At 36.4% G+C, this 12839-nt stretch overlaps 1 protein-coding gene across 22 annotated transcripts in view; it reads left to right on the top strand.

Annotated features, from left to right (window-relative positions):
* Positions 1–12839, top strand: part of LOC101912757 (RCC1 and BTB domain-containing protein 2) — a 34484-nt gene that overhangs the window by 3407 nt on the left and 18238 nt on the right. For 3 of the 22 annotated variants that reach the window (XM_055801703.1, XM_055801699.1, XM_027790726.2), the window contains exons 2-7: positions 366–481; positions 5408–5448; positions 6395–6458; positions 9225–9383; positions 9840–9990; positions 12164–12330. In XM_055801703.1, the coding sequence (XP_055657678.1) occupies positions 6417–6458; positions 9225–9383; positions 9840–9990; positions 12164–12330 (519 nt within the window). In that variant the 5' untranslated portion in view covers positions 366–481; positions 5408–5448; positions 6395–6416. Of the gene's footprint in view, positions 1–18; positions 506–1979; positions 2157–2254; positions 2277–3289; positions 3880–5407; positions 5449–6394; positions 6459–9224; positions 9384–9839; positions 9991–12163; positions 12331–12839 lie in introns of those variants that run through there. The other 19 variants (XM_055801692.1, XM_027790723.2, XM_027790722.2 and 16 more) reach the window with 13 other exon arrangements.

Below are 12839 nucleotides of genomic sequence, written 5' to 3'. Positions count from 1 at the left end.
GTAAATTAAATTTTATGTAGCATTTAAAATAAAGAAGAGCTAACGATTGTTCCAGTTGTGGTTTAGTATGTTTATGTATATATATGGATTACAGGAACTGAAGTGTGTTTAGAGTTTGGCTAACAATTCAGCAAAGAGACAGCTTTTCAAGGTAATTTTCTGAAAATCTTGGATCAGCCACATTAAAAAATGTGAACAAATGTTTTTTGTCAGCATCTCAGGTTAGATTTAGATCACATTAGGTTAGATGTAGATAGAAGAATGACATTCTGTTCCCAAGAGACTGTCTAACAAAATGTTTGATTATTTTAACACACTTAAAGGTCTGGTGATAATGCTCATTATATTTTTTTCTTTTACTGCAGAAGTAAACTACTAATTATGTGAAAATGACTCCAGCGGCCTCCTATAATGCTTTTCAGCATTGAAGGTAGTTCTTGCATTGTTGCCATGATCCGAAACACTTGATTGCCTTCAAAAGGTATTTTTGCACTTGTAGAAAGAGGTATAAATATTTTTAAGTGAAAATATTTTTTGATTGACACCTCTTTATCAGGCTTTTTTAGCTGCTGACCTTGACATTTCAGTAGGTCTATTAGAGGCATAATTTTAGTGTAAACTTCATTACTATTTTCTGGTCTTTGTATTTCTGGCTTTCATTAGTTGTTTGTTATGTAGTTTCTCTTCCTTATTAGTTGTTGGTCACATTATTCAAAATCTTTGTGTTTTTTCAGTCAAGTAGTTGGATAGCCAAAGCTTTGACATTATTTTTTCAGGGTGACTGAAGGGCTTGTAGAATGAGAAAAGAATTTGAGATCTTTTTTTTTCTGCTGCTTTGAACATTTTTCCTCTGGTGGGTGACGATGCATTTTTTTTTCAGTCACTTCTATTCTTGTTGCTTGCTGGTGAACAATACGCCATTCTACATCAATGATGATGATAGACAGCAGTTCTAAGGGGGACAAAACTAATTGGGATAAGAATTGGAGAAATAAAGAAACTTAATATGAGTAGTGTGTTATACTCATAGGACTTTTAGAACATCAACTATGATTTTTTTAAAATCAAATTAGTCAAATTTGTCTTGCTAACCCAAAACCCCAAGGTTGGTTTTTCTGGAGGTGAGGGAAGGGTGTCCCAGGAATCTACATATGATTTTTTCAAAGCATTTTTATCACTTAGGGCAGAAATTTCGCACCAGACCCTAACACTTACCTTTAAACCGTTGGAGAGTTGAAAAATCATGCCCTCTGTTTTCTTTCCTGTCTTCTCACTTCTTCCAAAATGTTTTTCCCTGATTGTATTTGCTCTTTATTGCAGACATGTTGAATCTGTATTGAAGGATGGTGCTAAGCAAGGGTAACGACACAGTGTTCTCACTGTCTTCCTTGCTTTTCTTGTGCCCATGTTTTCTTTTGTGTGTTGTTTGCATCTTATCCTTCACTGCTTTCATTTTTGGCAGCCAATTTCCTTTTGAGGCTGATGATGTTACTGAAATAAAGGCCTTTGCGAATAGGTTTCAAGCATGCAGCTCAACTACAGCATCCTGCCTATAGATGAACCTCTGAAAACTTCAGCTGAGGTCCATCCCTGGAGCCAACAAATGAAACTGGATATCATGCAAAAGAGAGGTGGCATCTGACAGGATGTTTTCACTCAAGTTTTGTCTCTGGATATTGAGACAATAAAGCTGTTTTATCTCAGATAATTTCAATTAGAAATTTCTGTAGCAGTTACCTACCTTGCAAAGTCAAGGATTCACTCTTTCAGACTGTAAATACTCCAGCCTGTCAGAGTTTCTTGGATCTAGCCTCTAAACTGCATGTAGATTTGCTCTTGCAATTAGTAGGCAGCCAGTGGAACTTGCATCAGAAGAAAAGTCACAGTCTGGTGTGAGAAAGCAAGAAGGGAGGGAGAGGAGACTACGCTTTAGATGGAGTTTTAACAGTTTTTCAACCAACCATTTACTGTTTCTCGAGGTCTGCAATTTCTTGGTAATGGAAAATGCTGCATCAATGGAAGAATGAATGACAAGAGCTGAATTCTGTCAATTTATTTTCAGCACTGGATGGAATAGTGACATTTCACTGTACAAGAAGAAGGAAGATAATTATGAAAATAGTCTTCCTAGAAAGGGAGTGTGACCTGTTCAATAGGTATTAACTGTTAACAGTATTACTGGTCTGTCCTCTCCTGCTAGATCACTTGGACAAGTTGGCATCATTTCATTACTACTCTGCTAGGGAACTGCTGAGAAATCAAGAATATCAGAGAAGGTTAGGTTCCTTTTTTCCGTGATTTTTTTCCTCCTAATCTTTCCTAAGCCTGTGGTTAGACTCCTTGGGGAAGAAGCTCCAGACAGACCTTTGATTCAGCAGATGAGATTCATAAATGCTCAAATTAAGTGGGAGGAAATACCAAGTGGAGTTCTGGTTTTTGTTTGCTTGCCAAGTTCCTAGAGAGAGAGTGTCTAGGAGAATGTTTATATTTGAATGAGTCAGTGAACCTCTTTAAATATTTAGGATTAAATGGTTTTATACTGCTAATAGAACTTGGCTATTAAAACTAGTATTTGTGTTCCTTAATCTTATCTGTACGGCAGAAGCATACGTATATGCCTTACCCAGAGACATGTCATGGCTGGACTGAAACCAGGGTCAGAACTTTCAAATTCCAAGACCTAAACTCAGACTGCCAGAGTATGCTCTCCAGATTCTTAATTGTACTTGGATTTCAGACAAGAGATTTGTGAAGGTTTAATATAAATATTTTTGTATTAAAATGCTGTGCACTTCCTCAAGAAATGGATATTTACAACAATGAAGTTTTCTCCTTTTGATCTGTACTTTAGAATTTTTTTGGAAACACAGCTAGTGAAAATATATATGAAGTTTTAATACATTAGAAATATTTCATGCTTACCTTTTTTACTTTCTAAAGTAAGAATTACACTTTTTTAAGAAAAATGTGGCTAGCAATTCTTAGCAATTATACACATATTATAAAATTTAGTAGATGAACCTCAATAACTTGTCTGAAATAGCTAGGGTATGTTTTTCTTCTCTACCTGAAGTACTCAAATATACAGGGTTTTATCTTTTTAATTTTTGATTAAAATACTGTTTTTTCTTTGCTTTACTCTGTGTGTACAATTTTTATTTTTATGGAGGCAAAATTCCTATGAGTAGGCAGGTATGAACCATCACTAGTATTTTAAAGGTATACGGATAAGAATTATTTGTAGGCTTAATGATTTTATTTTTTTTGTGTCTGTCTGTATTTTCAGGATCCCAGGGTGAATATTTACTCTTAAATCAATTACAGGTTTTTAGAAAGAACACCTTTGCAGATGCAGATATGTGGCAATCAGTATGTACTTCTATTAGAATACGCGAGTTTGCATGGAAGAATAAATTGGTGTCATTTGAGCCATCCTATGTACTCCTACAGGGCTGCTTAGAAATAAGGTGTCTATGTTTGCATAACAGCCTGAAGAATGGAGTTGCAAGGTGATTTTCTGTAGGGGAATTGTAGAGGAGTTATAGAGAAATGAAGGCAGGTTAATTAACATTGATATTACACAGCTGTGGGCTGGCTTCAGGGGCGGTGGGTTGGCTGATGTGGATAAGGTGCAGCTGTCGCTGGTTCCTGCTAAGTAGTTAAATAGCAATAAGGGGTATGGAAGAGGACCTCTGGATGAAGAGAGACCTGGAGGAAGCAAAGAGAGTGCCCTGGATGTAGGAGAGGCAAGAAGCAGGGTGGGCTGGCCTGAAGAGGATGAAGAAACAACCTGGACAGTAGATGAACTGTTGAAACCCTGTGGGGGATTGGTGGCTGTGCCAGGGCGAGGTGTGGGAACTACTTATTGACGTTAACGTGGTATGTGGTGGTAAAAGCCTTGTTGCAGCTGGCTACTTCTGGTAGTGCTGCAACAATTTTCTCTTAGTTATATATAAGATAAAACTTGTTATAACTTTCTGAATTGTGATGACGTATAAGTGATCTTTGGCCTTGAAAATTTAGGGCAGAACTGTCTGCATGTCTGTGGGACTCTGAAAAGTAGTGGGCTGGAGAACCTTTTGTTAGGTACCTGAGATGGTTAGATCCTAATGTTATCTTTCTTTATGCTAACAAATAAACTGCTTTTTAAAGTCAAATTATGCTTTTGTCTAAACAGAAGCAATTGAATTGAAATATTGGAACTTGAAGAGTCATGGGTGTCAGTTATGTATCCAGTGGCTTGAGGAAGGAAATAACAGATTTCTACATTAATTTAATTTGGAAAATACACAGTTAGTAGTTATTCTCTTGGGGGCTGAGTGTAGGCTAAGGATGGCCAAGAAGTGGGTAACACAGGGGTCCTCAAACTTTTTAACCAGGGGGCCGGTGCGTGGATGAAGTGGCAGGCAGTCATCTGCGGCTGCTTGGTTTCCCCCCCCCACACACAACCCCTGGCTGGGGTGGGGGTGGGGGTGTGTGTGTAAATACCGGGGGCTGGATTGAGGACCCTGGGGGCCATATCCGGCCCGCGAGCCATAGTTTTAGGACCCCTGGGGTAACATATCAGCATTGCTAGTGAGTGCTGGAAATTGGTGCTGCAAAATACTGGATAGCCTTGATAATCAGTTTCACAGTAGGACTCCTCACGTATTTGAAATTAAATGTTTTGGAACTTCAGTAATACAGTTCTGGACAGGCTGTGCTCATGCCACAGGCCTTAATTGGGTGAGTTTTTTCTAGTTTAAATAGAGATAGTGTACACAAAATCAACTGGTTGCATTCTTGTTGTTTGAACAAGTATGTTGAAGAAAATAAGAAAATTACAAATTGCTTAACAGCAAGAGCTTAACTGTTACCCTATATCCATTAAGTTCTAAAGCATGGTAAATGGCTGTGTGCCTTGTTCTTAGCTGCTGCTCCAGCATGGCATGGATACCCTATAGGTCGCGTATCATATCTGCCAGCACCATTTGGTGTTGGGGATCCCCAAGGTCATCTCAGATAGCAGGAGGTGCTAATGTGTGGGCAACTGAATCGGCCCGTTAGCCTTTCCTAGTTAAAAGGGAATATAACTTAGCTTCAATTTATTTCCGTTTGGAAAGCCTTAAGCTCAAAGTCAACATGGACAAGAGAGTAGCTGGACTTCCACACGTGAGCTGAATTTATCATGTAATGTCTCAGACTAAGTGTATAAAATACAATGTGTGTATGTAGATTTGTGGGTTTTGTTAAAACATAAGCTTAACAGTGTGCGTGTTCAGTATAGTTAAGCTGCAGCAATTGTTTGGATTTTATTTAAATAAATAAATTTTTGTTTATTCAGTAAATTAAGTTATTTTTTAAAAATAATTAACATCTATAATATTTAAATCATATTAATTTCACATATTCTATATTCTTGGCCTAGGTCTTAAGACATGAAGTCTTACGTAAGAGGCATGTTTAGTAGTAAGTTAGTTTTATAAAGCTACATTTGATACTTCTTTTACTGTGGTATTCCTCTGAAAAGTAACTAAGTAAAATGGTACCTTCTTGTTTGTTGGATGTTATTCTGCCTGTAGTCAGAATTTTGCAGACATTTAATTTTACATGAAACATAAACAGATTTTTAACCTTGGCTGAACCAGTGTACCTTAAAGAAAATTATTATGTACAACTTTCTCACTTGTTGAGTAAAAGAAGCTTGCACAGCTTCAGAGCTGTTTACTCATTTTTGCAGTTTTACTGAAAATGGAGTTGCATGGCTTTATGTTAGGAACTAATTTAAGGATAGTAGAGTCGTGCATATTTTATTTGTGAAGAAACATCTGATCTGAAAATCTGTTTCTATTGATAATGCATGTCATAAAAATTATACAAGTCATTTGCAGGGTTGGCAATATTTTCTGAAGCAGAGTGATTATTTTAACAATTTTAAGTAAACCTGAAAAGACCCAAATGTTTTTCTAACATTGCTTCTCAGAATGGAACTGGAATAAGGGCATTTGAAGGCTTAAGCCAGAAATGGAAAGCTCTGACGCATGTGCTTTTCTTCACTGAAAGAAACATCTTGAAAAATTATGTCAGCAAGGTTCTAAATTTATTCTTCCTGCAATAAAAAGACATTGGAGTATTGTGTTTAATGAAACTTCTTCCTTTCCAATCGCACTGATTAATTTTGTTACTTGTTGTAAAAAAAAAAAGTTTTGTCCAAAATTTCTTATGTAAGTAAGAATACAGAAGAGCAGAGTCTAACTGATCACTGTACATTGAATATAAAACCAAAGTTAAGTGAGCTTTGTGTGTGTTGTTTTCTCCCTCATGGATGCAAATAGTTCTGGCTTAATATTGTGTATTGTTAGCGTTGTTGCAGCATTATGATATGGTTATTTTAACCAGCTCTCTTTCTCTGCAGGGGGACACAAGCACAAATCCATATGGAGGATGAATCTCCTCCTCCTCAAGGAGTCGGTGTTAAGGTCAGCGTGTGAATTTGTATTGAGAGTTCTGTACTGCTCTACTCAAAAGGAAGAAGTTTGGTTCCATTTTGCAGTACCTTAGTATTTGCTAGTAGCTCTTAAGATAAACAGAAAACTAAAGCTATAGGTAGAAAAATGATACTGGCAAATGAAATGTTGCTTATATGAGTCACAGAATATTAGAAGAACATTATATTCATTTTAATTAAGTTGAATTGCTCATTTGGCTTAAAAAGCTAGTTTAATTTAGCATAAAGTTCCAAAGTTACATCTTCCAGCCTAATGTTTCAACAACATAAACTTGTTAGAATTAACTTTTGTAGCATAATTTGTGGCAAAAACTTCCTCCCATTTTTCCTTTTTATTTTCTTTAAACACTCTGTGTATAAAACTTAATGAAACATCATTCAGATGTTGAGCTTAATGATGATGCCTTTTAAGGTGGTCTGTGTGACAAATAACTGAATAACAAGCTTCCAAATGGTCAAATGAACTGTAGAAGTTTTAGATTCCTTAAGGCATAACTGATACACATTTGGGATAGGTAGATGGACCGTATGAAATCTCAGATTCTGGTCTATCTTTCATGACATTGTGCAATGCAATGCGAGAACTGATCACTTATGAGACATAAATATTGGCAGGCTGATAGTTCAATCTGTTTTTCATATTTTGGGGACAATATATAATGGAGAAAATCTTGAAAGGTGAGAGAATATCTCTTACATTGACTGTTGCTGGTAATTCCAGACAGGATTTAATGGATATTTTTTGGTGTGATAATGTTTATTTCTTTTGTTTAAAAAAAGTCAGTATCAGAAGTGTTTCCTTGGGTGCTTTTTATAATAGTAGTTTGGGTTTTTTCCTTCAGTGTATTATTTTAGTGTTAAGAAATGTTACAGTTTGGGGGGTTTTAGCCTGCTAATTATAGAAGTAGAATATGAGTGCTTTGTAGAAGGAAGTTACAGGAAAAACCTATTCTATTTAAGATGAATGGGTTCTGACCTACTGTACACTCAGAATTTAGAGCCCTTATATTAAAGAAACTAATATATTATTTCAGTAAGGGAATCTGTATAACTGAAGGACACACTGATTGTGGTTTTGAACCTCAGGCTTCGTCAGTCTTGAGCAAAAGCGGGATGCAGTTTTGTTGGTGCAATTGAAAGAGTGATCAGTGATGCTTTCAGCATTCATTGTTATATTTTTAAAATCCTCCATAGAATTAATGCTAACCTTCTGACATAAAACAGATTGTGCTGCAAACAGCAGATGAATGAAGCCTGATTCCATGTGGATTCGTGTCCTTTGTCTCTTATAACCCTGTGGTGTCATGAAGGACAGCATTTGCTAGGATAGCTTGGACCTAATTGCTTACTGACTTATCAAATAACATACATGTCTGATTATCCAGCTGCCTACTGCCAAATAGGTGGTGTTAGCAGAATCTTACTTTCCTTCCACTTACAAATCTGGCAGAAATTGCTCAGTTACTTGGTGTGAGGAGGTGGGGAAAGAACTGGTGTGATCAAACCCACAACTTTAGTGAAGATGACCAACGCTTCTTGCCCTTTCTCAGAAATACATTATGAAGGAATGTGTGATTAACAGATATTTGTTTAACGATTTTAGTTCAGGATTAATTCAGGGTTTACCACTGTAGTTTCAAATGTTATCTATGTTTCTGTGTACTTTTTTGTATTAAGTGATACTAATCAAAAAAGCAATACTCTTCTGACCAGCATAACATGCTTCAGACTCCAAATTAGAATTTATTTGCATCTTTGTTTCAGTCAGAGGTAGAAAAAATAAGGTTCTGTAACAGATCATTTTGCAAGTCTGGTACTTGCTAGAAGTAAACCAGGAACGTTACATGGTAGGCTACATAATGCCTGTGATAGGCAAAAGCTGTTCTTACTTACCTTCTGATCTGGCAAGTAATGCCGCTTTTCTTTCACATTCAGAGCCATTTTAATTTCAGTAAAAAAAATTTGATGCATGCTCTGTGCAAAATTTGCCATTAAATTTTGGTACTGCAACATTTTTCTGATTTGTGTATAATAAAGCGGTAGAAATGTTGCATAAGATCCAGACATTAGCTTGACTAGTTTTAATGTCTGGAGAGACTTATTATTCTTTCTCTTTAACTATAAACTTGTAATTTGTGCTTGGATAAGCTGGAAAATGTTCAATTCTCTTTTTTTTTTTAATTATGTGGCTACTTACATAAAATGCATATATTCTTAGGAAGTTCCCAAAGATTCAAGAATTGTTGAAACACAAGTAAATTTCAGAAGTAAAGGAGAAAGGAAAAAGTTTCTCAAGTTTTCTCAGGTTTCCATTTTCAATGTTAAAAAAAGAAAGTGTATATTTCTCAAAGATACGTGTATCCTTGGGCAGATTTTTTTATGGTTTCATCTTTTAACGGGAATTTTAGTATTGGAGAAAAAGACAAATTAATTTCAAGTTTTGAATGTATGCCTTACAGTTTATGTTAGAATCCTGTACATTGAATTCTGTAAACTAGCAGTTAAGTTGTATGAATGCAGTGAAAATACAACCTCACCATTTAATCTTATAAGGTACTTTTCTCCATGCATATACTTTTTTTTCTGGATCAGGATATAGTTTATTTTAATGGCTTCCCTTCTAGAATTAAAACACTGGTTTGTGGTTGAAAAAGTAGAATTTTTTTTTCCTTTTTACTGTGCAAAGGTATACATTTCTTACTGTTTAGGTATTTTATATAATTTTTCATAATATCAGGTCTTGGAGGCAACATTATTGTCAGCCCTGAAGATGCTGGATGTTGGGAAATGGCCCATTTTTTCTCTCTGTTCCCAAGAAGAGCTCAAGTTAATTCGTCAAGCCTGTGTGTTTGGCAATGCTGGTAATGAAGTGTTGTATGCAACTGAAAATGATGAGGTAATTGTCCAAGAATGTGTACGAACATGACATATTTAGTCATTTATGTATCAAGTTATTCTGAAAGCCAGTACTATGATAGTATATCTAAAAAAAGTTGCATGCAAAAATGTCTGATTGTTTTGATTGCTACTAAAATATTTTCAATTCAAATAAATGGCTTCCTACCACAGTCAGAGCATAAAGAGAAGGTGGTGTTAGACATTTCTTCAAGGTGCATAGTGACAGGAGAAGAGGCTGAGTCAGCATTAGGGAAAAAAAAATTACTGTGAGTGGCTAAATCCTGGAGGGGTTGTGAGATCTTTTTCCTTGGAGGTATTCAAGACTCTACTGGACATAGCCTTGAGTCAACTAATCTCTTTAGACCTTTGTGGAGCTGGGGGTTGGTTTAGTTGACCTTTAGAGAAGGTCCTCTATTCCAATCTAAATTATGATTCTGTGGTTCTTTTATAACAGGTTTTTGTGCTTGGCATGAACTGCAGTGGGTGTTTGGGAACAGGTGACATGCAGAGCACTATTGAACCAAGGAGGTTAGATACTCTGTGTGGCAAAAAGATAGCCTGTCTGAGTTATGGAAGTGGCCCACATGTTGTTCTTGCTACAGAAGGTAAAGTATGATCTGAATATTGCTTTTCCAGATAATCCACTTTACTTAATCCAGCAGGTGTGAAAGGTCTGTGCTGGTAATACGAGAGAATTGGGATAGACGTTCTGGGCTATCAAGTCCAACATATTTTCATTGGTGAATGTGATGTGTCAGCTAGTTCTGTTATAGCTAGTTCTTTTCAAAAGTTTTTCAGGCTCTCCTTTAATCTTGTTGCCACTTTGGGAAGGTTTTAATTTTTACTTTGCAGTTTGGAACTTTTGATTGCTTTTGAAACGCATCAGTGGCTATGTTATCCCCCTATGTTCTTGTGCCGATGTTGTCCTTTTGCTAAAATGTATCTCTTCCCTCCTGTACCTCCTTTTGGATGTGCCTAAAAGACCAGTTATATCACCTCTCAGCCTTTTGTTTTCACTTGTCTTATTGACACACCGTTATCCACATCATGCTAGTGGCCCTTCTGTTCATAATTAAGCACATTATTTTCGAAGACAAATGACTAATACTGTGTTCCCAGTGAGATTCTGTTAGTCTGATGTTAACATTTGTCTCTTTCTCCATTAATGAGAATAAATCTTTTTGAGTAGTCTAAATTAGATGATGAAGGGTAGGTGAGAGAAATTATAAATGTGTGACTGTTCTTTATATTCAATTACATTCCACTGTTTTCTCCAGTCTTCAGGGTGGGCCATTCTGAATGCTTTTTATATATCTATCTACATTCTTCTGAGCTTTGTTGCTGGCAGATCTCACTGACGCTCGTACTCCTTACCCAGATAATAAAGTACTGCGAAAGAACAGGTCCAGGACTAGTCCTTGAGGATTTTTACTTGTAACGCCATTCACATGAATAACTTCCATTCAGGACAGCCTTTTTTAACCCACCTTTCAGACAGGCATTATGTATTTCACAATTCTTGTGTTAATTACTATAATTTCCAGTTTATATTGTATATTTCTATGTGGCTGTTTCACTTGTTTACTGAAATTTATATTCTCACGTTGGGAAGGAAGGGAAGGTTGTTTGCTTTTGACAGGATAAAGTAATTAATCTAACCTGTTACTGTAGACCAGAAATACTGGCTTAATGTAGCATGTTTTGCTGTGAAACGTCAATTTCACTCAGCTCCTTGCTCATGTACCTTCTGAGCATGCAGTTCCAGCTAGCCTTACCGTCTGTGGTCCCAACCCAGGAGCACTTTAATGCGGATAACCTCATCTAACCACAATTATAGATCTTGATACAGATGCACACTTTGTAGTTCTGAGGGAATCCTTCTTCAGGATAAGGAGATCCTGGTAATCTCCTTAGAAATTGGATGGATTTGTATGTCAAACCTAGCTCTCATATAATAATTGTATGATTTAGGTTTAGAAAATTAAGATAATGCTCATAATAGACAAGATGAGTTCAGGACAGCTATTCATCATCCTGCACAACTGTGACTAGAGGACACTTGATTTAAAACAGGTGAAAGTGAGTACGAAAAGGTGTTAGCTTCATGGATAACAACAGAACCAGAAGTACCTGGTAATATCTGTACTCTAGTGATTGTAAATGCTTGGGAACTACAAAAAGTGACCAGGCTTATGTTTCTCTTGAACAGCAGCTTTTTTCTATTGCCAGTTGGAGACAGAATTTTGCATTAGGAGGACCGTTGGTCTAACCCAGTCAGACATTTCTCGCATTCCTAATTTTACTAGCATGTTTCTCACAATAAAGGACGTGAATAGTACATTTGAATAACAAGTAAATAATGTTATGTTTATTAATACGTAATAGGATTTTTTTCTCACAAGCATCCTCGTGCATATTGTCAAGGAGGGAAGCTTGTTATTTGAATTTTCCAAAGCGGGAAACAGTGCCAACATGTAGACAAGAAATTGTGATTGATCGTCAGTAACAAAGAAATTGAAATGGGGACACTTGACTGTCATTTCATCCTTTTCTCTTCTGTATTGCACTATCTCCTTTCTTTTAACTACATGATTTCCTTTACTAAGATTATGGTGATACTATCCTTTGGGATTTGTGGTCCATGCTATGCAAAGGTAGCATTAGCAAGTCAATGCACTTGAGCATCAAAGGGCGCGCATATATATATACACACATACACGCTTAAATATGTATATTGTTATTGAATTTGACTTTTCAATTGGGAAAATTTTATTTTAGAAGGAGAAGTGTATACGTGGGGTCATAATGCTTATAGTCAGCTGGGCAATGGCACAACAAATCATGGTTTCATCCCCTGTCAAGTCTCTACTAACCTGGTGAACAAGAAAGTCATTGAAGTTGCCTGTGGCTCTCATCATTCTATGGTGTTAACATCTGATGGAGAGGTGAGAATAGCTGGAATTAATCTTTTTTTTTTTTTTTTTTCCTCCTTCTCTTCATGAAATTCATGTGTGTGAGAAACAGGAAACTATTGTGTACCTAGAACATTAGACCTTGCTTCTTGCTAGCCCTGCAGTGCTGATGCAACACAAATGTTTGATAAAAATGGAAAACCTGTTAAGGTCTAGCTGCTTTGAAGTGCATGCAGAACATTGATTTTTGTAACACATCTGCTTGGAATAATCAATTATAATTTCTTTACAGAGGGCAGGTAGTTCCTTCCTATGCTATACTATACTGTAGATGCTTTAATGGCATTAAAGCTGACAATAATATAAATCACATTCATCTAAGGAGTTCTGCCCACCAAAGTAAAAAGTTTTCTGTCATTTACTTCAGAGTGCCATTTGTGTCCAGTTAGCTATTCGGGTTCTAGAAAACTAGCAATGGACTCTTCCAGCATAAATGTAGCTGTCATGTTGCCTCATACCTTTAATTGGAGGAACAGAAAAGA

This window comes from Falco peregrinus, chromosome 4 (assembly GCF_023634155.1).
Source record: "Falco peregrinus isolate bFalPer1 chromosome 4, bFalPer1.pri, whole genome shotgun sequence".
Taxonomy (NCBI): Eukaryota; Metazoa; Chordata; class Aves; order Falconiformes; family Falconidae; genus Falco; species Falco peregrinus.
The sequence above is the reverse complement of the archived record's forward strand: the minus strand, read 5'-3'. Positions and strand labels throughout refer to the sequence as shown.